Raw genomic sequence first — 19,266 nt, 5'->3', positions numbered from 1 at the left:
CCCAGGGGCTGCGGCTGCATAGGTCTGGAAAGACGTCGGGAATCCTCGTTGCAGTCTATGGAGCCTGAAAGAAGAAGTTGCTGGCAGGCGACCAGTGATGAAGTTCGATGCGACCCAAGCCTGGATCGGTGAAGATGGATACCTGTAAGCAGAGGGGGCCAAGTTCTGAATCACTAGCCAGTGATTAGATGGGCACCAGGATGGCACCGGACGAAGTCACCTCGACCAGGTGAGTGGGCGACGCTGGGCTCTGCAGTCTCTCGGACCAGGAGGCGTTGTCGGCGACCAGGATGGAGGTGCGAGCTGTCCCACGATGGTATCTGCTGTCGATGTCGCTGGACCCAGGATTGGGGCAACAAGTCTTGGCAAAAGCAAGCCCACGCGGTGGACTCAAAATGGCGTCTGGAGTGGACCAGGAGGGTCCGGGGTGCTCCTCGGTTGGAGGGGAGCAAGGGCCAGTCTGGAGGAACCAAACCAGCGGTGTTGTCGTCGTGGTGCGTCGTCAAGAGGGCTACAAGCCAGCGGGCAAGTAGCCGGACAACGCGGTGAGCAGCAAAGAGCAGAAGGGCCCCACGCAGATCTCGTGGATGCTGGGGGGCTGGACTTCGGTGCTGGAGCTGCTCAGGGTTAGGGCTTCTCAAACCCCAAAGCACTCACTCGAGGATCCCTCGGTGGTCGTGCTGGATAAGCGTCGTGCAGTTCTGAAGATGGCCGGTCCCTCGAGGTCTCGTCACACCCACGGATCTCAGCTGGGCTGATGATGTAGGTAGAGGTCAGAGGTGCCAGGGAAGCCGGGTCTCGTCGTGCTGGTCGGTCGGATTCCTGAGGAAGGACGTGCAGCAAACCGCAGTGTTCTTAGTTGGTGCCCGCAGATGCAGGGTGACTACTCCTTAGTCACAAGAGAGAAATCTTGAGAAGAAGTCTTGAGTTCCTTTTGTAGAAAGTAGTTTCAGGATTCAAAGATGATCTAATTTGGAAGGGTCCCCGCTCCCACCTTTATACTAAAGAAAGGGGCTGGTACGGGACTAGGTCCTGCCCATGGGTGGGACCAGGAAGGGGGGTGGTTACACCCCTCTCCCATGCCGGACTTTCCCCAGCTCAGGGGCTAGTGTGCCCCTGGAACTGGTTCAAACTGGCAGATGCACAGTGAGCACCGGGGTGCCACTTGCAGTCACCTTCCTATTCAGCCCTGCCTACCTAGGATACACAAAACCCTGTCTGGGTCGGTGCTAGCACCGCCCCCGACAGGAAACCCTTTGTCCAAGCTCTCCTCACTGGAAGGACTCCCAGCAGCAGGAGGTCAGACTTGTGTCTGTGGTGGCAGCATCCATTTTGTGATGCTGAGGCTCGAGTTAACTTTAACCGGGGTTCACAGTTACATACATGTCGTGTCCCTCTAGAAGGGTGGAATGCTAACCCCGTCGCCAGAATTGGCAAGGGGTTAGTATTCCAATTCGTATGACACCTTACTCGACATGTTTTGATAAAGCGATACCAGAGTTGGCATATAACCGCGAGGATTATAATGCACTTAAGAGTATATGGTATGCGTTATCATGGAACAGCTATTAGGACTTGGTTCCGCAAGCTGCAAACGGGCTCAGCTCATGCCAGAGCACCATCTCACATAATTCCAAGCACTCTGCCTTCAGAGTTGTTAAGGCCTGCCATAGGAGTGACTGATAGGAATACATGTGTCCATTTTAGGGTTAGATATAGGTATAGGTATACTATACCGCGGTGGTGGAGTAGGTTTTATCTACAGAGCCTCCTGGCTCATTAACATTATAGATATGGACCCAGTCGCCGGGACCGAGATTCTCGGCCTCTCCATAAACGGCCATCCTGGAGCCACTTTTACGGCAATTATCTGTTACCGCCCCCCCGGGGGCCTTTACCTCCCAACAACAACAATCGCTACTCACCACCTTCACAAACATGGCAACCTCCCACAATAAATTAATCATCTTAGGGGATTTCAACCTCTGGCCGAACGGTAGTCTGGATACTGGTCTACAAAATCTTTTGCTCTCTTGCGAAAGCGTGGGACTCTACCAACTGGTCAAGCAACCCACTCATTCAGCAGGTCATCGACTCGACCTCATCTTCTCCACCCCTCAGCTAGTACATCTGTACGACATCCTGCCTATGGGCTGGACTGATCATGCTCTTCTCAAATTCTATATTACCAGTAAAGGGGCTAGAACGCCGAAACACAGCACCTCACCAGAATTTATGTATAGAGACTGGAAAGCTCTGGAAAAACTGAGTTCTACCAGTGCTGTGTTTAAAGTGGAGGATGGCTTCTCCCCTGCTAACCCGGTTGAGGACAATTACAAGGCCTTTTGTACGAGGATATCCTCTACTACGGACTCCCTGGTTCCCTTAAAAAGATGTAAACCTAAGGGCAGAGCATCAGCCCCCTGGTTTAACGACTCTTTGAAAGTCCTCAAATTAGCTTGTAAACAGGCTGAGAGGAAATGGAGGCAAGGCTACTCCGACACAAATAAATTACTCTGGAAAAATAAACTCCGGGAATACAAATCTGAAATTGTTAAAAGCAAATCTACCTACTTCTGCTCTACTATAGTTAATGCCGCTAATAGCTCCAAAAGCATCTTCCAGATCCTTAACAACCTCATTCATCCTGACTGTGCCAAAAAAACTATCCCTCCTACACAAACACTCTGCGACAACCTCGCACTGTTTTTTAAGGATAAAATTGAGACCATTATTCACAACCTGAATACTACCCCCTCACAGGATAGTCTCAACGGCCCCGCGGCCGCCACTACCAACCTTGATCCGGTGAGCCCAGGACACCCACCCAGGGAATGTCTGCGGGTATTTCCCCCTATCATGGAAGCCGATTTTGAGAGAATGGCACACGGAATCACTTCTGGTTCCCCCCTCGATCCTCTGCCCCCAAAAACCTGGAAAGCTTGTGGAACAGAACTCTTCCGCACCCTTTGCAGGATTTGTAACCAATCCCTGCGTTGTGGATTTGTTCCGACTCCTTGGAAGCAAGCACTCATCACCCCGTTGCTGAAGAAACCCTCACTGAACCCTGAGTGTTTATCAAACTATCGGCCTATCTCTCTCCTACCCTTCCCGGCGAAAGTTGCCGAACGCTGGGTGAGCTCTTGTCTCTCGAAACATCTGGAGCAGAATCACATTCTGGACGACATCCAATTTGGTTTTCGTCCAGCCCATGGCACCGAAACAGCTGTGCTCACGGCCATGGAGGAACTTCGTATGCGTGCAGAAAGGGGCAAAGCAGTGGCCTTGATCTTATTGGACCTGTCTGCCGCGTTCGATACGGTCAATCATGTGATTCTGCTAAAGAGACTTAGAGAGGCAGGGGTTGACGGCACCGCCCTGCTCTGGTTCCAGTCATACCTGCGAGATAGGAAACAGGCTGTGTCCCTTCCTCCTTTTCAATCCGCCTTCTCCCCAGTCCCCCACGGGGTGCCCCAAGGCTCGTCCATCAGCCCCATCCTTTTTAACGTTTATCTCAAACCTTTAGTTACATTAATCAAATCCCACAGGCTAAAAGCTATAATCTACGCGGATGACACCCAGCTCATCCTCTCTTGGGAGGGGGAAGAATCAATCCCTCTAGAATAGTTTCACGACTGCCTGAGAGACACAGCTGGCTGGCTGCACAAAAACTCCCAGCAATTCAACTCCTCCAAAACCGAGGTTCTGTTTTGCGCTGGAAGCCGGATTCCTCGCCTGTTTCCTGCCGAATTCTGGCCCCCGGATGCCCCAGAAAAACCACAGCCGGTCACCACTGTCCGCAACCTAGCTGTCATGATGGACAACAAGCTTAGCATGGAAACGCAGGTCGCAAAAACAGTGTCCACCTGCTCAGCCCTACTGCGTTCTCTACGCAAGATCATGCCACTTCTTCCCGCACAGGCCCGAGCGCTAATAGTAAGGTGTACTATCCTTAGTCGCCTTGACTATTGCAATGCACTGCTGCTCGAGTCCCCTGCTGTTCTGTTGGACCGACTCCAAAGAGTCCAGACGGCCGCCACCAAACTAGCCCTTGGCTGGGCCAGGAGATCCTCGGCCACAGCAGCTTTAGCCGAGCTGCACTGGCTCCCTCTGAAGCAGCGCGTAGCTTTTAAAGCACTCTGCCTTGTTTTTAAAGCACTACATGGAGTTGGACCCAGATCCTTGCAAAATATGTTCACCTGGTACTCCCCTACCAGAACTCTCCGATCCGCCTCAGCCTGCCTTGTCACGGTACCAAGATTCAACAAGGTCAGGACGGGGGGAAGATCCTTCAGAGTGGCAGCCGCAAAACTTTGGAATAGTTTGCCTGTCGACATCCGCCAAACATCGCAACTTCTCCCATTCAGAAAGCGGATTAAAACCTGGCTTTTCCCTTAATTTCCCTCTGCGACAACCTGCTCCCAGTCTCCCACCCCTTACCACCTTAGGAGTAATCTCTCAGCGCCAGGATACCTGCTAGGTGACAGATGCGCTATATAAATGTTTTAAATAAATAAAATAAATACTATATCTACAGCAAAGGGTGATTACACCACTTTGCCCCAGCTGTCGTGCAGCCAGTTGTGTCAGATTTAGATGGCCAGCCAGGGGTGGCATAATACATGCTGCAGCCCCTGGTAGGCCCTGGGTACACCTATGCCCTGAGTTACAGGGTCTGATAAGGTGGCCCAGTACCAATTGGATATGTACCTAAGGTACATGGAATCCATTTTAGAGAGAGAGCAGTAGGCCTGGGGCCCTGGATAGCAGGGTCCCAGGTCAACTAAGTCGAAAAACCAGCAAAACACCAGGCAAAAAGTTGGGGGTAACCATAGTCGGGTATCTACCCTCCTACACCCCCCCCCCCCCCCCCCGAACGAAAGGAGATAAGGCTATCCTTGACCAGGTAAGCCTATATTGCCTGAGTGGCCATATGAGGTGGGACATGCACTGGCATGGTTACCCCTTGTATCATGGTCCACTAAGCAATCCCTCACCCTAAGGGTATCTGAGGGTCTCCACCATAGGGAATCACTACCTGTGGGGTGTTTTGGCAAAGTAAAAGGCTGGTGCTGGGATGGAGTACTGAAGTGAGGCTCCACTACTGTTGGGCTCAACTTCCTCCAATCACTACTCACCAAATCTGCCTTTCTTTCCATGACTGAGTTGCTGTGAGCTCTCAGGGTCAACCTCTGGCTACCTAAAGCTGGAGGCTGGGTCCCTCTGTTTGGCTTACTGGAGGGACAGGTCAGGTTTGGGGTTTTTAGGCCCCAGGTTTGGCTGTGCCCAACAGTGTCCAGCTGTGGGCGGTCCCTAGTTAATTTTAAGGGGGATCCCTCGGGAGTCTGTTTTATTTTCACTTGGCTAGGATTACTAGCTTCAGTGCCCTTAATCTTCTGATTGGGGGGTTCTTTTGGACAGGGGGCCGTTTGGGGTCCACCACTGGCCTCCCTGACCTCTACAGCCCTGGGCTGACTGAGGCAGGGTAGAGAGGGGCAGGTTACCTGCTCCAGACTGGGTCCCACCTTGGAAGGGTCCACTGACATCAGGGAGGCCTGACTACCTCTGGGGCAGTTCCTTCACAAGGGGTCAGATCAGTTCGCTGAGGAGGCTGATCCTTTCCTAGAGTCTGGTGGGAGGGAGATTTCTCTGCCTCCTCAATGCTCTCTGTCTGAGTGGAGTAATCCATAGTTTCAGGCTTCACAACACTATCTGTTTGAGTAGAGGCTGAGACCATTACAGCCTTACCAACCTTTTCAGGAAGGCACTCAGTTTGTGTTTGGGCTGTGACTGTCACAGCCCTCCTATCCTGTTCTGGAAAGTCTGTCTGAGCCTGGGCAGTGGCTACCACTGCCCTTCCAACCTTTTCAGGGAGGAATGGTGCTTGGACTGGGGCTGTAGCTATTACTGCCCCACTAACCTTTCTGGGTAGGCCTGTCATCCTGGAGTGGGTTTCTTGCTCCACCTCAGCCCATGCTGAGAGTTCCAGGTCATTCCCCAGTAAGCAATCTACAGGTAGGTTGTCTGTCACTGCCACTCTCATGGGCCCTGTGACATTACCCCAGCTGAGCTCGATTACTGCCATGGGATGCCTTCTTTTCACTCCATGAATGTCTGTCACCTGATAAATGAAACCAGGGGTCAGTTGAGCAGAGGGGACCAGATGGTCAATCACCATGGTGATGCTGGCCCCTGTGTCTCTGAATGCCTCAACTTTCTGACCATTGATAAGGGGCTCTTGTCTATACTTCCCCAAAGTGTGGGAACCAGTAGTGAAGTTGGCAAACGCCATGCCAGTCTCACAGACAAGAGTTGTGTTAGGGGACCTGGCTAGGCCATGGTCCACCTGGTTTCTCAAAGTAATGCCCACCACATTCTTGGGGGCACTCCCACCACCTGGGGGATTACCACTAGTGGTAACAGGAGGTCTGGGAGTAGTACCTGGGGGTATGTTTTCCTTATTGTTGTTGGCCTTTGGGCAACTGCTGTCACTTTTGTAATGGCCTACCTGTTTGCAGGTATGACAGTATGGTTTCTTTTGGGTGTTGGGAAAAGTTTGGGACCCACCCTTTTCAGAGGATTTTTGGGGCCGTGTGGTTTGATCAGAAGATTTATTCCCACCCTTCTCTTGAGGCTTGGTTGATTCCTTCTTTTGGTCACCACCCTGGTTCTTAGGCCTAATCCTGGTTCTGGCCCATTTGTCTGCCCTCTTACCCAATTCTGTGGAGAGGTCAGATCAGAGTCTTCCAGGTGCTGATGTAATAACTGGTTCTGACAATTATTTAAGACTTGCTCTCTCATAATCAGATTGTACAATCCTGTGTAATCAGTAACCTTACTACCCAATAGCCAGCCTTCTAGAGCCTTAGTGGCACAATCAACAAAGTCAGCCCAATCCTGAGACTGAGTTTTCTGGGTGTCTCTGAACATCAACCTGTACTGTTCAGTTGTTAAGCCAAACCCATCAATCAGTGTATTCCTCAGGACTTGGTAATTGTTAGCATCCTCAGCTCTAGTAGTGAGGAGCTTATCTCTACCTTTGCCTTCAAAGGAGAGCCACAAGACAGCTGCCCACTGACTCTGGGGGACGCACTGGACAGTGCAGGCCCTCTCCAAAGCAGTTATCCATTTGTGGATATCATCCCCTTGTTTAAAGGGGGGCACTATCTTACTCAGGTGTCTAGTGTCTAAACTCCTGTCCTTTTCTCTAGGTAAAATGCTGCCACCAGTGGGGTCTGCCCCACTCAATTTCTGCTCTCTAGCAAAGGCAAGTCTCTCTTTGGCCAGGGCAAGTTCTTCCCTTTCAATCCTCAGATTGACTTCCCTCATTTTAGCTTCATGCTCTCTTCTCTGAGGGGATGTCATCCCTCTGTGAGAAGAGGTCTGAGAGCCATTGGTTCGAATGGATCTGTTAGAACCTCTGGATAGAGACCTAACTCGTCCATTCCCAATGTTAAGTCTGCCTGAGAGTGGCCCTGGGGGTCCCCCAAATCCATTCTCATGCCTACTTAAGTTGGTCCTGGTGAGTCTACTGACTTCTACCTGACCCTTGTCTGCCTCATCCCCTGACAACTCCTGATCCTCTCCCTCACCTTCACTGACTGCTTCATTGAGGTTGAGGTCAGGGAACCCGTGGGGACCCTCTAAGGGGGGCATGTTCCCATCTGGATTAGAAGGACCTGTGTTAGCAGTCCTTCTGGCATCATAAGTCTCTAAGAGACCAATCAGAAAGGGAATTGTAGGGTTAGAACCCTGTTTTAGCTTCCTGGAGGTACATATCTGTCCAATCTCCTGGAAGCTAAGCGCTGCATATCTTGAGACGACCTGTGGAGGGTCAACTGACACAAGGGGGGCCTCTGAGTTCCCTCCTTTGTCTGACATGCTTTTCTAGTGAGGTGTAAGTGGTGCACTTACCTACACTATTTGTTTGCCTACTGATCCCTTGCTAAGAGTTGTAGTCAGGGTGTGCTAGGCCCTGTTAAACTACAACAGCTGGTTCAGTAGAACTCAGAGTATTCTAAGCTAATTTATATGTACCTGGGTACTTATGTGATCTTTCAAATGATATTCTTAGGATACGTGTGGTAAAACAACAGCAAGCTCAAATCCCAACCGCTGCTCACCAATGTGAGAAGGTGGCCTGATATGTAGTGCTCACTATTCTAGTGATCACTGTGTATCATTCCAAACGACCCTTATTGATGATTGGTTGTAAGTCAACCTTTAGACCAGCTATCCTAGTAGCATGGACAAGAGCAGTCTTTAGGCTAAACTCTAGAGGGCGTGTTAAGCCAGCTGTTATACCATCACATATACCCCTTGAACACCAAGTGAAAGGACACCACACAAGTTGTTATGAAAATAAAAGTATATTTATTTAGAACACAACAGCCCTGGACTCTTTATGAGAACAGGGCGCTAAGCACAATACAAAGCTCTTAAAGAAATACTGAAAGTCGCACAATTTACACAAATGCCCGAGGGGCACGAAAAACCATATACTCTAAAAGTGGAATGCGAAATTACTAGCAGGTAAGTACTACTCTAGTAGGCTTTAGGATCGCTAGGACTGGACTACTGAACCTTCAGATTACTAGCAGGAGGCCTAGGGAGATCGGGTGCAGAGTGTGCACTCTCACGCGGGATGCGGGACAAAGTCTTTGGATGCTAGATTTCGTAAAGTTAGTGTTATCGGACGAATCCGACTAGATAGAGCTGAAACGAAAAAGGATCTGGACCCTTGTATAGTTAAGCTATGCTGGAGCACGGAAATGCCGAGGTTACCTAGCCCAGGGGCTGCGGCTGCATAGGTCTGGAAAGACGTCGGGAATCCTCGTTGCAGTCTATGGAGCCTGAAAGAAGAAGTTGCTGGCAGGCGACCAGTGATGAAGTTCGATATGACCCAAGGCTGGATCGGTGAAGATTGATACCTGTAAGCAAAGGGGACCAAGTTCTGAATCACTAGCCAGGGATTAGATGGGCACCAGGATGGCACCGGACTAAGTCACCTCGACCAGGTGAGTGGGCGACGCTGGGCTCTGCAGTCTCTCGGATCAGGAGGCGTTGTCGGCGACCAGGATGGAGGTGCGAGCTGTCCCACGATGGTATCTGCTGTCGACGTCGCTGGACCCAGGATTGGGGCAACCAGTCTTGGCAAATGCAAGCCCACGCAGTGGACTCAAAATGGCGTCTGGAGTGGACCAGGAGGGTCTGGGGTGCTCCTCGGTTGGAGGGGAGCAAGGGCCAGTCTGGAGCAACCAGACCAGCGGTGTTGTCGTCGTGGTGCGTCGTCAAGAGGGCTACAAGCCAGCGGGCAAGTAGGCGGACAACGCGGTGAGCAGCAAAGAGCAGAAGGGCCCCACGCAGATCTCGTGAATGCTGGGGGGCTGGACTTCGGTGCTGGAGCTGCTCAGAGTTAGGGCTTCTCAAACCCCAAAGCACTCACTCGAGGATCCCTCGGTGGTCGTGCTGGATAAGCGTCGTGCAGTTCTGAAGATGGCCGGTCCCTCGAGGTCTCGTCACACCCACGGATCTCAGCTGGGCTGATGATGTAGGTAAAGGTCAGAGGTGCCAGGGAAGCCGGGTCTCGTCGTGCTGGTCGGTCGGATTCCTGAGGAAGGACGTGCAGCAAACCGCAGTGTTCTTAGTTGGTGCCCGCAGATGCAGGGTGACTACTCCTTAGTCACAAGGGATAAATCTTGAGAAGAAGTCTTGAATTCCTTTCGTAGAAAGTAGTTTCAGGATTCAAAGATGATCTAATTTGGAAGGGTCCCCGCTCCCACCATTATACTAAAGAAAGGGGCTGGTACGGGACTAGGTCCTGCACATGGGTGGGACCAGGAAGGGGGGTGGTTACACCCCTCTCCCATGCCGGACTTTCCCCAGCTCAGGGGCTGGTGTGCCCCTGGAACTGGTTCAAACTCACAGATGCACAGTGAGCACCGGGGTGCCACTTGCAGTCACCTTCCTATTCAGCCCTGCCTACCTAGGATACACAAAACCCTGTCTGGGTCGGTGCTAGCACCGCCCCCGACAGGAAACCCTTTGTCCAAGCTCTCCTCGCTGGAAGGACTCCCAGCAGCAGGAGGTCAGACTTGTGTCTGTGGTGGCAGCATCCATTTTGTGATGCTGAGGCTCGAGTTAACTTTAACCGGGGTTCACAGTTACATACATGTTGTGTCCCTCTAGAAGGGTGGAATGCTAACCCCGTCGCCAGAATTGGCAAGGGGTTAGTATTCCAATTCGTATGACACCTTACTCGACATGTTTTGATAAAGCGATACCAGAGTTGGCATATAACCGCGAGGATTATAATGCACTTAAGAGTATATGGTATGCGTTATCATGGAACAGCTATTAGGACTTGGTTCCGCAAGCTGCAAACGGGCTCAGCTCATGCCAGAGCACCATCTCACATAATTCCAAGCACTCTGCCTTCAGGATTGTTAAGGCCTGCCATAGGAGTGACTGATAGGAATACATGTGTCCATTTTAGGGTTAGATATAGGTATACTATATCTACAGCTAAGGGTGATTACACCACTTTGCCCCAGCTGTCGTGCAGCCAGTTGTGTCAGATTTAGATGGCCAGCCAGGGGTGGCATAATACATGCTGCAGCCCCTGGTAGGCCCTGGGTACACCTATGCCCTGAGTTACAGGGTCTGATAAGATGGCCCAGTACCAATTGGATATGTACCTAAGGTACATGGAATCCATTTTAGAGAGAGAGCAGTAGGCCTGGGGCCCTGGATAGCAGGGTCCCAGGTCAACTAAGTCGAAAAACCAGCAGAACACCAGGCAAAAAGTTGGGGGTAACCATAGTCAGGTATCTACCCTCCTACACTTAGGGCCAAGCTTGATGGCAGGGAAATAGTTATCTTAAATTCCTATGCACCCAACACTGATGACCCGACATTCTTCAGGACTCTGCAGAATGCCCTGATTCACGACCTGGGGAACCCGATACTTTGGTTTGGAGACTTTAACTGTATTCTTGACCCAGTGCTAGATAGATCCCCACCCCGGGCGGGCACAAAACCCCATATGACTGCACAGCTTAAGGAGGTCATGGAAAACGTGGGGATGGAGTACGTGTGGCGCCTCAGACACCCAGCACAGAAGGTATACACATGCTTCTCCCTCACACACAATACATACAGGCGCCTAGATAGAGTCTTAGTGGAAAACGCTGAGCTTAACATGACTGTGGATGTAACACACCAGGCCCGTTTTTTGTCAGACCACTCTCCAGTAGCTTGCGTGGTTCAATGGGAGTCCCCGGTTGTACGCTCCCGCACCTGGAGGCTCCCAGTGGATATCCTCCGAGACCAAGTGGGAAAGGACCACGTGGGTAAAGCCATCGGGGACTATGTCGACCTCAATTGGGGGGAGGGTAGCGTGTCCTTGGCCACCAAGTGGGAGGCCCTGAAGGCAGTAATAAGGGGCGCTTGTATGGGGCTCACCTATGGTGTCCGTAAACAGCTCCTCCAAGATCTCCAGAAGGCGGAAGATACCCTCCTACAGGCCCAACATGTGGTGGACCCTGGCGAGCACCAAAGGCTAAAGGAACAGGCTGCCTGGGCACGGCTACATGACACCCTAGATAGGCTTGACAAGTACACCCTGGGCCAATATAGGCAGCGCCTCCACAGGGAGGGCGATAAGTCAGGGAGGCTACTGGCTTGGATTCTGAGAAGGTAGCAGACCCCCGAGCGTATTGTTGCACTTTGAGACCGTAACGGAGAGTTGGTCTACTCGGAGCAGGCCCTTCTGGGGGTTCTCCACTCCCATTTGGGGCATCTATATGCGGCGGACTCAGATATTTCTGAGGCCTCTTATCTCCCCTATCTGCAGGGGTTGCCTGTGTCGACCCTTTCGGATTCGGATGGGGAAGAGCTGAACGCAGGCCTGACATTTCTTGAGGTTCATGGGGCGCTGGCCCACTTGCCGCGTGCATAATCGCCGGGGAGCGACGGGTTCCCTCTGGAATTTTATCATGAATTTCGGGATAATTTAGCCCTGCTCCTTTTGCAGGTCTACCTTGAGGCGTTCGAGAGGGGAGAACTCCCACAGAGCATGGCTCAAGGGGAGATCTGCATGATCCTTAAACCTGGAGGGGACAAGCATGACTTCTCCTCCTATCAGCCGATCACCATGATCAATACGGATATCAAAATTCTCACAAAACTATTGGCCATCCGGCTGGCACCCCATATTGAGCACTCAGTGCACCAAGACCAATGCGGTTTTGTCCCCGGGCGCAACACGGCTATGAACCTGAGACGGTTGACCCACATTCAGCACGAGGTACATGGCAAGGAAGAGCAGACGGTCTTGGTCTCAATAGATCTGGCCAAGGCGTTTGATACCGTCGACTGGGAATACCTGCAGGAGGTCCTTCGGACATTGGGCTTTGGGCCCAACTTCGCCCGTTGGGTTCGGATCCTATACAGCTCCCCTAGTGCTCGGGTGCGTCTGGGAGATGCGAGATCGTAGGAGTGGCGGCTGGGTCGGGGCACGAGACAGGGGTGCCACCTCTCGCCGCTACTCTTTGCTCTGGCTATAGAGCCGTTTGCTGTCAAGATTCGTACTGAACTGGGGCAATGGGGCATCCCGGTGGGAGACACGTGCAATGTCCTGTCGTTATACGCGGACGCCGCTTTATTTTATTTGACAACCCCCAGAGAGGAGCTCGTAGTAAGTCCCTAATTTTGCCACTATCCAGCTTTGACATGGTGCCTCTAGAGGACTTACCGGAGCTTGGGCTACGATGGGAACGAAACAGTTTCCGATACCTGGGCATTCATGTGACCTCGAAGGAGGAACAGTCCCTCGCCCATAACGCGGATAGGGTGCTCACGTCTCTCCGGCAATCCATAACAATCTGGAATATCCTACCACTGTCCTTCATGAGGCGACTGGCGATCGTGATGCTGGTGATGCTGGCGATGCTGCCGAGGACACTGTATGTCCTTCAAAACTCGTTGTGTCCTCTTCCTTCTAGGGTTTTCCGGACCCTCAACACGCTGCTCACATCCCTGCTTTGGGCGGGGCGACGTAGCAGAGTGGCCCTTAGTACCGTTGTGCGCTCCTTTGAGGAGGGAGGATTGGAGGCCCCACGCTACGATCTATACTATTACGCGGAGCAGCTCCTTCCGGCGGCCAGGTGGTTCGCAGACACAGATGTGTGGGAGACACGATTGTTAGCGGGACGGGCCACGGTGCAGGAGCTCCAGATGGCTTTGATACGTGGGTCCGGAGCTAATGCCGAGCTCCCTTACGTGGTGAGGCATACAGCGGGTGTACGGCAACGCTTTATAGAAAAGGTCCTGCGCTCGGCGCCATTTCACAGGGAACTACTGATTTGGATATTGGCAGCCAGGGTGGAAATAGAGCAGCATATGTAATTTCGCGAATGGCGGGAGGGGGTTGTCAGGTTCTTGCAGATCTGTACCCCTACGAGCAGGCGGGGGAGTCATTCGGCCTTAGCGGAGGTCAATATCTGCATTATCAAGGATTGCGCTCAATAGTGCGCTCGGTCTGGCCGCAGTGTCCGGAGATACCCCCGATGACCCATACCTTACATATACTGTTGTCCAGTGGCAGAGGACGGAGGTTGATAGCCTTACTTTACGCGGATATGAAACGTGATTCGCCACCGACCCCTCCCCCGCCCCCCCCGGTGCCACCATGGTGGCCGGCCTGGGAGGCAGATTTCGGTGCGCCCCTAGTCCAGGGGCAGCGCAAGGCAAGCGCATAGGGATCTTGACACAGTGGGTGTCCTGTAATGCACGCTTCAAGCTTATTCACTTTAATTTTCTTCACCGCACCTACCTCAATCCGAAATCAGTGAGTCGTTACTCGGAAGATAGAAGGGACAATTGCCCCAGGTGTGGTGTGGGTGGCGCGGGGTTTCTCCATCTGGCCAGGGAATGTCCGTTGGTAGGGAGTTTCTGGACAGGGGTTGTAGGTCGTATAGCGGCTACTACTGGCCTAAGAATCGAACCATCCCCCTTGCATTGTCTGTTGGGATTAGTATTGAAAGGAAGCTTCCATTTAAATTGTTACAATTGATGTTGGTGCTGGCTAGGCGTAGGGTTGCATCACATGGATGGGACAGAGGGGCCCGTGAGGTGGACACTTGGCTTAAGGTTTGTATTTTGCAAAATTGAAAAATAAAGTTTAAAAAAAAAGATCTTGCGCAGGTGCCCTCCTCTATGCTGACGATGCTATTCTATTGGCCCGTTCCCTGCTTGCGATGCAGTTTGTACTTAATAATTTTTTAGATTACATGCTGGATCTTGATTTGCAAGTGAACCAAGCCAAAGCATTTGTAATGAAGTGCGAAAGGAAAACAACAACATGTCGTGCCATTAAAATTATGGACACTACTGTAGAACTCACCAATAACTTATCATATTTGGGAGTTTTATTTGATAAAGAAGGCTTATGGAATCGTGCCATCAAGACCAGGGCATTATTATTTAGAAGCGCTTGTACTGCTTTACGGAAAGTTGCCACTAGGCTTGGCACAAATCCCCCTCAAAAGATGCTTTCTATTTATAGGGCTAAATGCATTAGTAAAGCACTATACGGGGCAGGTATATGGGGCATGCAAATTGCATGGAAAATGAGTTTTTGGGGTATGTGCTTTCTACACCTAAAAAAGCGCTCCTACATACGTGTCACGCAGAGTTAGGAGCACCGTTCCTCATTGGCTCACTCAAGATCCAACCCATATTACTGTGGACTTCTGAACACGCAGCCTTAAACCTCTCCATTATAGGGGATTGTCTACAATCGGCTTGTGAAGAAAAAATAGTCCCTAGAGTTGAGGATATCCCTTATGTCGCGGTGTTCCTGGCTTAAGGTAATACAAAACACCACCAGACTTAAAGCATAACCCTATCGCTAAATTGCAACAGTGTAACTCAGCTTTTAACCTAGGCTGAGCTTTAATTGCATTGGGTACTCAGTCTCATCTAAAATCCTGTGGCATTACAAACAAACTGTCTACGAAAGTGATAAAAGCAGTAATTTATTAAAACGATTTTTCTTTGCAATACATAATAACAATATTACATGATTATACAACACACAATTACAATAAAAACCAAAAGTCGGCGCGGCGTTTCGGTGTCTTTCGTGTATAGGTACACCTTCTTCAGGACGTTTTTTTAAAAAAATCACTTCAATTTCTGGGTGTGTCTAATGGCACAAAAAACACTTTAAAACAACTTCTCCTTCCTTTAGTTGCACCTTTTCTGATTGGTGGACTCTATTTATAAATTATCCACCTGTATCCAGATGTTTATATGTTCTGGATATGTTCGCTGTACCTGGGGTGACCACCGTATGGTTAGAATATTCATAAACAATTTTCTTTCAGCAGGTTGATTAAAAACCCCTTGTGGAGTCTAGAGAAGACGTATATCCGTTCTCCTCGTGTTGTCAGGAAGCTTCTTAATGTGCAGTTCCCTTCCTTCACCGTAATCAGGTTGTAATCTTCTTAAGGACCAGCGGCCTCCCTGTCACGTTCTCCCGGTACAGCGATAGGGTTATGCTTTAAGTCTGGTGGTGTTTTGTATTACCTTAAGCCAGGAACACCGCGACATAAGGGATATCCTCAACTCTAGGGACTATTTTTTCTTTTCAATATCTATTTACCCTGTCCCACATTGATTCATAGGGTACCTCCCTTGTTTTGTTGTAAAATCGGCTTGTTACACACGCATCCCATTGCTGGTATTTATACAACGTTTCTGCCAGGATTTGGGGCATCCAGAATATTTTAGCAACCCTGAATCCCTTGAGGTGATTAGTAGAAAAGATCTAAAAGCCAAATGTTTAGCATACTTGGAGAACTTAATGTTTTCTGATGAATTAGTAAAACCCTCTGTTTTAAGGAGCCAACTTATTTGAACTAGTTATGGCATTCAAGATTATCTGATAGTTGTACCGCATCAAAGGCATAGATTCTTTCTGTCTCACTTCAGAATGGACATTTTTCACCGAATGGTTTTCCGTTCCTAACGACTGGTCCTCAAACCTATGTAAATGCCCTTGTGATAATATTTCGACCCAGAGCACAGTGCATGTCGTACTTTTTTGCGAATTTTATAAAGTACTTAGGAAACGTTATATCTTAAATGTACAGAAGCTTTTTTTGTTTACCTAATGTCGCCTGGCGTATCTCTCTCTACAGACATTGCCAACTGTTTCATATCTGTGTAAGAATGTCAAGCTTCTTATGGAGGGTTTTTTATGCCAGGAAGAATCTTTTGATATATAACATGATTAACCCTGTATGAAAATTGAGTAATGATCATATGACTCACGTCTCATAACTAATTTGTTTTTATATGACAATCTGGTTCTGATTTTACTTAATAATGAACTAACACTCATGAATAGAATAGGAATGGATGGCGGACCCAGATTTGAGGTTTTTACACTCCTGTTCTTACTCTTTTGATTTTATGTATGAAATTGTTTTGTAGGGTTGAGATGAATGAGGTAACAGAGGTTTCTTTAATTGAAACAAATTGATGTTAACCCCTTTCATGCTCATGATGGCCGGGGGCCGTCCGAATCCCACCCACTTTCAAAATCGCCCCCACAGCGCGAAAATTTGCAGCGCATGCAAGGGGTTAAATTATGTACTGTTTTAAATAATGTGTTAACTGTATTTTACCTATTCTTGTATTGTGCTTTTATGACCTGATTTATTTAGATCGAATAAGGTTGATTAATAATATGAACAACAGTCTCACTGACTGGGACGCAACCTGGGAAAAATTGGGAGGTAGTGAAGGGTTTTCTCCAGGAAGCTGTAAAGGAGTTCAGGGGCAGGGAACCAAACCTGAACTGCATGTAGAGTTTCCTGTCCTGAGGTATCGTGATAATCTCTAGGTATTGTTCATATGTAATGTAATGTAATGTAAATGCCAATTTGTATCGCGCGGCAATCGCTCCAAGGAGCATCTAGGCGCCCAAAAGAAGACCACCAGATGTTAGGTAGTCTCTATGCTTACTTGACCGAGACCCGGATTACACTAGGCTTCTGGCAGTTGTGTCTTGGAGATTAAAGATCCAGGTTTTTAGGTGTTTGCGAAAGTCTGTTTCTTTGTCCAGTAATCTCAGCTGGGGGGGGAGAGTGTTCCATGCTTTTGCTCCCAGTACCGCCAGGGATTTGCCCCCTCGAGTTTTGAGTCTGAAGCCCGGGACGGTAAGCAGGTTGGCAGTTGAGGAACGCAGTGCTCTAGTTGGACAGTATCTGCTGAATTTTTTCCTTAGATAAGACGGGCCTAGGTTATGAACAGCTCTAAAAGTAATTAGCAGTACTTTAACACCTTGGCTGCTAAGGGAATTTTCCTCCGGTGCTGAATTGTTGAAAAGCCCCTTGTACATGACGAGCTCAGCTCATCATCAGCACAGCTCCACTGTGCCTCATGACGAGCTGAGCTCGTCATGAGCATCGAAGGGGTTAAACAAGACCCTTTTTGTAATGGGCAGCCAATGTAATGCCTTGAGGGCTTTGGTTGCAGATGATCTTTTTGGCCATTTTAGAACCAACCTCGCTGCTGCATGTTGCACCATCTGAAGTTTGTGTGTGACAGCTTTATTTGTACCAGCATAGAGGCTGTTACAGTAATCGATGCGCGATGTTACAAGTGCAACCGTAACTGTTTTTCTTGCTTCGAGGGGGAAAAAATCAAAGAACTTTCTCAGTCCCTTTATTACCCCAACCCCATATGAACTTAAAGTACTTTCTTTTAACCAAGATAAGCACTGGGTTGTACAAGTCGTATTTGCTTTGCTGGGTGATTGTGTTCTGACCTAGGCACCCGCCCATACCACTTCCCTGAGTAATATGTGAATGTTTGCCATCACTACCACGGAGAAGAGAGTGCTCAATTGTATTTAGGCCTGTGTATGCGCGGGTATGTGCATGTACAGGAAGCGAGACCTGGGTAGCATGACATCAACCAGAAAGGCATGCTGAATTTATTTGCTTAAGGTCATTGAATGCCCGGTGTTGAAGGTTTACCTTATGCACCCTTGCAGGGGACTCTTTTTGTTAGTTGGCAACGGTTTAAAGTTAGAAAAAAGGATACACTTTTCTTTATGGTGACACATTCCTAACGAATCCTAGTCTCAGTCGCCTTCCTACAAAAACCTTATCATAAAAGCATGGCCCCCAATTGATGGTGCATGCTACGTACTTGCATACCTTTGAATTAGCAGCACTAACCTTTAAGAAACAGTTCCAGGTTATAGAACTCGGTACTTATTGCTTCAGAATTGAAAAGACCCCAAAAGTTCTCAAATATCGCTGTCTTATCTTATTCTTCATACCTCAAGAATGCAGGTCAACACTAATATGAGTTTCACAGACATGTAGAATAAAAATTAATGTTTAACAAATGTGCAGTCTTGTGAATGTTTGGATTAGGGGCTTAGATCATCACCGGGTGAGATGAAACTACCCAGGTGTTCCAATAAAAATAGAGTTTTCGGGAATATTGATGTCCTGTTAAGGTAAAGTTATACTTTTTTGTAAATTGTCTAAAAGTAACAAGACCCAAGAGCATGATAGCATATACTGCCAAATAATTGTGAATCAAGTTCCAAATGAATCAAAGTATTTCACTCTAAATGCAAAAATGAATTACAGTTGATTACCATACGTTTATTTGTGGATGCTTTTATTGTGTTGACAGATTTGGCCAATTGGAAACGAAATTAACTGCAAATGCATAAAAACCCTCTATGTGTCAGAAGATCGAAGCATATGTTTGCAGCCCAGACTACACTTTGATGGCAAATATATTGTGTGCAGTTCGTCTTTAGGTTTACACCAATGGGACTTTGCCAGCTTTGATATTCTCAGGTAATATTTAATTTTTCAAAAATAATTTATTGTTTCTCATAAAAGTTTTGAATTGTGCAGGTGACAGATGATTTGGTTGATTACAAGTGCCCTATAGACTTCCTATAAGTATGCGGAGTCTGTTAAGTACACATAGCAGATTTCTAAATGTTGTCATCTTTTGCTCAAGGTGAATTGATCTAGTGTTATAAATTGCATCCTAAAGTTTTCTCCTGGTCAATTTTGGCCAGTTAAACCTACACGCCGGGATGCCTGGTAGTTATCATAACATAGATTTTGATTCAAATAGGCGTGTATGACTTTACCGGGTGAGATAAATTTGCCTTCCCATCCGGATGGAAATCGGGACTAAAATAGGTACCAATATCTGTTC

General features: G+C 48.9%; 1 protein-coding gene across 2 annotated transcripts in view; it reads left to right on the top strand.

Annotated features, from left to right (window-relative positions):
* The window catches only part of FBXW2 (F-box and WD repeat domain containing 2), a 186,751-nt gene that overhangs the window by 135,611 nt on the left and 31,874 nt on the right, over nucleotides 1–19,266 (top strand). For both annotated transcript variants that reach the window (XM_086920956.1, XM_086920957.1), the window contains exon 7: nucleotides 18,724–18,893. In XM_086920956.1, the coding sequence (XP_086777082.1) occupies nucleotides 18,724–18,893 (170 nt within the window). The remainder of the gene's footprint in view (nucleotides 1–18,723; nucleotides 18,894–19,266) is intronic.

The sequence above is a fragment of the Lissotriton vulgaris genome, chromosome 5, assembly GCF_964263255.1.
Source record: "Lissotriton vulgaris chromosome 5, aLisVul1.2, whole genome shotgun sequence".
Lineage (NCBI taxonomy): Eukaryota > Metazoa > Chordata > Amphibia > Caudata > Salamandridae > Lissotriton > Lissotriton vulgaris.
Note: the sequence above shows the minus strand (reverse complement) of the source record. Positions and strands in the feature narration are given on the sequence as shown.